The sequence below is a fragment of the Arvicanthis niloticus genome, chromosome 8 (assembly GCF_011762505.2).
Source record: "Arvicanthis niloticus isolate mArvNil1 chromosome 8, mArvNil1.pat.X, whole genome shotgun sequence".
In the NCBI taxonomy this organism is placed as follows: domain Eukaryota; kingdom Metazoa; phylum Chordata; class Mammalia; order Rodentia; family Muridae; genus Arvicanthis; species Arvicanthis niloticus.
The window spans coordinates 40108160-40113869 of NC_047665.1; the positions used below are offsets into that span (position 1 = coordinate 40108160).

Genomic DNA, 5710 nt, shown 5'->3' on the forward strand with positions numbered 1-5710 from the left:
TAAAAAATAAATTGAAATGAACCTGAACATTATAAAAATGAAAATAGAAATGCATTGTCTTCTGGTTGAACGTAGAGATTTTAAATTTAAACAGCCATCTACAACACTCTGTTAAAAGTAATTTTATCTAGAGATAATGAACTCATGAAAGAAAAGATATTCTGGATATATTCAACACAGGTATATAAGTTTCAAAAGTTTTCTTATATGAGATATATCATAGACAAAGTTAATAAACAATTTTAAAGATATGTTAAAAGCAGTTGCTATTCTGATATAAAAATCAAAGTATGACACCATGACTCCAGATGGCATCTTAGAGAACATGGAATAAGTTCTCATATTTCTAATAGAACTGACTCTTGGCCACGTGTTGTGACCCACACCTGTAAATCCATGTAATCACACACATTTGTAATCTCATCACTTGGAGACTGAGGCAGGAGGGTCTTGAGCTTTAGGACAACCTGGGCTATGTATCCAGACTTTGTCTCTAGAAATAAATGGAAAGAAAAAGGAGAGAAAAAAGTAATCTAATGACTTTAGAGAACTCCTTGAATAATAATTTCCAAGTGTAAATAAATCCCTGTGAGCACAAATTTCATTTTTAGTTGTTGTTTGTTTAGTCTCTCTCACCCTCATCATTGCTCTTGTAGTGTTAGAAAGCTAAGGATTTGTTCCCCAGAGAAAGGTTGATCCTGAACTTAACAACAATAGAAAAGTGGCCTCTCTTTGTACATCTCCTCCCACATCTTCCCCTGGGTCAGGAGGTTGGCTACCGCTGCCCCTAATGGATGGTATAAAGGAAGAACAGTGTTGAGATTTCTAAAGAGGCCAAACTCAGTGTTGGCTAAAAATATATTTTCCCCCATTCTCATAAAATCAACCATAAAATCTCTCTTTATAAAACAGTGATTAGCTCACTTCAGTGTAATGGACATGACTGCAGCCATGCATTTACTGAGCATGAGAAGTGTGTCCTTCTCCCCATCCAGTTCACTTCATTCCACCTTCGCAAGTATATGACTTGGTAGCACATGGAAACAGCCTTATGTTTGTGCGTTTTAATTTAGTTCTCTTTGAATGACACACTTTGGGAGTCAAAATGAATTTTTCTCTAATGCTTAAGTTAGAGGTAAGTGGAATATACAAGAAATTACGAAATAACCTCTCATTAGAATTTGAGCATTAGAAGAGGTCTGGGATCTCTGTGGGACTTTGGGCTTCACAGTGGGTCAGTGTTTCCTTCTATTTGCTGCTCATGCAGATCTGGGCTCTCAGAATATCGACCTAAGCTAGAGGAGCATATGAACCCAAGCCATTGCCTTCAGGGCTCATCTTTTGTAAGAGTAAATTTTATGTAAAAATTTTCTTTATTAGCAATCTGTGTGGGAGGGTGATCTCCTATTTATCTACATACTTAAGAAAAAAATTATATTTGAAAGACCCCCTCATATGAGTGAAGTGATTTGAGAATGCGTAAATCAATGAGGTGTCACAGGGTAGGAAGTGTGAATTTGAAACCTGCATAAAATACATGAGACTATGTCTAATAATAATAATAATAATAATAATAATAATAATAATAACCAATGTACTGAGAAAAATGGCTCAGCAAATAAGGTCTTTATTATACAAATTTGAGGACCTGAGTTCAAAACCACAGAAACCTTGTTAAGTTAAGCACTTCATGTTCTTTGGAATCCCAGTGCTTCTAGCAAGATAAGAGACAGACAGGAGAATCACCTAAGTCTTGAGGGCCAGCTAGCCTGTCATATAAAAGAACAACAAAATAGAAATTCTGTCTCAAGCAAGATAAAAGACAACATGGTCAGATGGTGACCTTTGACTTTCATATAGATGATGTAGCACGCATGTGTACACACACACACACAAACACACACACACACACACAAGTTCATTGAAATATTAGTTCACATCTTACTTTTAAAGAATACTTAACAGATGAGAGGAACTATTTAAAAAGAGTAGGAAAATGCAATACCCATTGCTAATATTTTAATAAATCTGAATAAAATTGGAAAAATACCTTCTCATATTGAAGAACTACATATTAAACCTTAGTTTCTTTTGGAAGTTTCCTTGGAATCTATACCTTTTAGATGCTGGCCTTGCTATAGTACCACGTCAAAGGTATTTAAGATTCTGGCTCACCTCTACACAGAGCATCCTGCACTCTGTCACAGCTGTGGAACTTCAGTGCTCCAGGGGACAAGGCAATGCCAAAACGTTTACACAAAGGTAACAGCCATACTTAGGATGGGCTTCTTTGACTCTGGGATAGAAGCTGACTGCTGGGATTGTCACACAACCACCTGTGCTCCTGACCCCTAGGAAAGTGAGCACTGTAAAAGCTCCTAAGTGAGTCTCCTGAGCTCCTCAGTCCTTTGCCTCACTCTGGCTGCCTGATTCCCACTCCTCTGTTCCTACCCAGAGTCAGGCTCAGCAGGGTGCACTTGTGATTCTCTAAGTCCAGAAAAGTGATTTGTATCTTTATTGTGTAAATGAGGAACCTGAAGCTCAGAGGACAAGAAGCATCTTCAGAGCAATGTAACTAGTTACAGAAGAGGACTGGGAGTGCCTGAGCCAAACCTCCAGCCTCAGATGGCACATGAGCAAACAGTGCTGTGTAGATTCTCCACCATGAGAGTCATAGGACAAGTCTCTCACATGGTGTCTGAAAGCTTACCATAGACGCTATAATATCTGGATTTATATGAGGGAAGGGCAGGGATAGTGGAGAAATGAGATTTAAATAACTTTCACGAATGCCAGTGAACAGAGACTCTCACTGATTCTGGGGAGAAATTAAACTGGATTCAAATAACAGGAGCAATAACTGTGTCTCCCTGATAGCAGATACCTGGTCGAAAGACCAGAGGACACCCCATGCATAAAATACAAAACACCAAAGAAGAAGTTCTATGACAGTAGAAACTTATAACGTGCTATAACCTTGAAATCACTTTGTAAACCTGTAGGAATAGAAAAACAACTCTGAAAGGTTTGATAGACACTTAAAGTTTTGTCAATACATTTTCACCCTAACAGGATCATTTGTGAATGCACAAAACTCTCCAGTGTCATCATTTTATAGCTAACTGACATATCCAAATAAGCATGCCCAGCAACTTATAACCGTTTGTGCAACAGCGACCCCAAAGCTGTACTGTTTAACATGAGTGTGGCCAATGAGAGCATCTCATGGGAGTTCATTCTCTTAGGGTTTTCAGATCGGCCATGGCTGGAGCTACCATTCTTTGTGGTGTTTCTAGTGTCCTATATTCTGACCATCTTTGGAAATATGATGATAATTCTTGTGTCCCGCCTGGATTCCAAACTCCACACCCCCATGTACTTTTTCCTCACTAACCTGTCTCTGCTGAACCTGTGTTACACCACAAGCATAGTCCCACAGATGCTCGTCCACATCTGCAGCACCCAGAAGGTGATCAGCTATGGTGGCTGTGTGGCCCAGCTTTTCATTTTCCTGGCCTTGGGTTGCACAGAATGCTTTCTTTTGGGTGTCATGTCCTTTGACCGGTTTGTAGCCATCTGTAGGCCTCTCCTCTACTCAGTCCTCATGCACCAAAGGCGCTGCCTCCACTTGGCAGCTGCATGCTGGATCAGTGGCTTCAGCAATTCAGTGTTACAGTCCACATGGACCCTTCAGATGCCACTGTGTGGTCACAAGGAAGTGGACCATTTCCTCTGTGAGATCCCTGCCCTGCTCAAGTTGTCCTGTGTGGATACAACGGCAATTGAAAGTGAACTATTTTTTATAAGTTTCATCTTCCTTCTAATACCTGTGACTCTCATCCTCATATCATATGGCTTTATTGTCCAAGCAGTGTTGAGAATAAGATCAGCTGAAGGTCGGCGAAAGGCATTTGGGACATGTGGCTCCCACCTCATTGTGGTGGTACTTTTTTATGGCACTGGCATCTACATGTATCTGCAGCCACCGTCCCCTACTTCCAAGGACCGGGGGAAAATGGTGTCCCTCTTTTATGGGATCATCACACCCATGCTGAACCCCCTCATCTACACACTCAGGAACAAAGAGGTAAAGAAAGCATTCAAGAGGTTGATGACAAGGGTCATCTTGAGTAGAAAATAAGGGGTTCCTGAATAAGAGCCCTATTAGTATAAGTGTTTACAGCCTGATAAGTTACATTGTTTTCTTCTATTCTGAACTATTGTGATGATTTCCATAAAATAAAGTCTTGCTGATAGAGGACTATATAGTGTTTGCCTGCCTGGATGTATTCATTCACAAGCCCTGAGAAGCGACTCTTTATGATTCTCCCAAACTGCTTATCATAAAAGCTTCATATTTTGTGGCTTTATACAATTTTTGTGGTTGTCACGGTTTCTTATACATCTCAGGGTCTAAAATAATTTTTTCAATCTTTTACTGAGAAACAATACATTTTAATTATATATTAATACATATGAATATTCTCATCTACATGTAAATATCAGAACTCTGCTATTTTTCCAGACACTTGTAGATCTAACAGAATTCTGTAAAACCATGTATTGTTTTGTCCCCTAACTAGAAGTACACAGGTATGGACTATAGTGAAATTCACACTATCTAAGAGCCAAGACTATGCTAAAATGACCATGTTAATTTGTACTTTTTAAATCAAATCTTCAGTTATTCTATAGTCACAGTTTCTATTTCTCTGGAAGTCTTACTCTATATCATTTACCAAAAGAAAAAAGAAAGAAAAAAGTGTGTTTTAAAATTTGAGCCAAATTTCTTTTTAGGATTTTAAAACAATTTCTCATATATATATATATATATATATATATATATATATATATATATATATATATATATATTTCTCTCATTTAGCCATTACAGCACTACATTCAATTTAAACATTTTCTCAAAATCTCATCATATGTTGTCTGCCACTTATTTAATTCATTTTTGTATACAAAAAGAAAGCTTATTGAATCCTCATTAGTTCCCATGAGACAGATCACATTGTGATTTATGCATCTTCCATATGAATTTTTAGTGGTGTTTTGTCTGCATATTTGTCTGTGCACCACGAACAAGCATTGTTCTTGGAGGTAGAAAAGACCATTGGAGCTCTTGGAACTAGAGTTACAAAGAGTTATCAGAACACATGAGTGGTAGGAATTACACCCCAGCCCTCTGGGAAAGCAACCAGGACTCTTTGATTCTCACTGCCCATATGGCCACTCACAAACATCTAGAACTATAGTTCCAGGAGATCTGAAGCTCTCTTCTGGTCTTCTGGCCTCTGTGGGCACTAGGTACATATGAAATGTGTAGATTAACAAGTAAGAAAAACACCAATACACACAGAAGTAAATAATGCAAAAAAGTGGACATTGTTACACCTTCCACCCAGTTTTTTATCCTCTGCAAGTTGGGTACAGTGCACACTTTTACTTCAGATAGATTATTTACTTCTGTTTGTATTTCTTTTGGACGCCTCCCATTTCAGTCCACTATTTCAAATTTGAATATGCAAAACATTACTGAGATGTAAATGAGTTGTTCAAACATAACGGTTTTTTTTTTTTTTTATCCTTATTGCCTTTATGCATGAGTGTCCTTTGTGTGCAGGTGTGTGGGGCCAGGGGTCAGACTTGGATGAACTTCACCAGAGTCCAGATTGTCCTGTGAGACAGTCCCTTTCACTTC

At 38.4% G+C, this 5710-nt stretch overlaps 1 protein-coding gene across 2 annotated transcripts; it reads left to right on the top strand.

Moving 5' to 3' along the window:
• Positions 1–780: 780 nt before the first annotated feature.
• On the top strand, positions 781–4431 carry LOC117714120 (olfactory receptor 2B2-like). Of its 2 annotated transcripts, XM_076939299.1 has the most exons (3): positions 781–1135; positions 2186–2262; positions 3073–4431. In XM_076939299.1, the coding sequence occupies exon 3, from the start codon at positions 3200–3202 to the stop codon at positions 4139–4141; it is 942 nt and encodes a 313-aa protein (XP_076795414.1). In that variant the 5' UTR covers positions 781–1135; positions 2186–2262; positions 3073–3199; the 3' UTR covers positions 4142–4431. The 2 variants fall into 2 exon arrangements, with proteins under 2 accessions (XP_076795414.1, XP_034366658.1); XM_034510767.2 differs by lacking the exon at positions 781–1135 and having other exon boundaries at positions 1581–2262.
• Positions 4432–5710: the final 1279 nt, after the last annotated feature.

Coding starts and splice junctions, on each gene's coding strand:
- LOC117714120 (XM_076939299.1), top strand. CDS start 3,200: ATGAGTGTGGCCAATGAGAGCATCTCATGGGAGTTCATTCTCTTAGGG.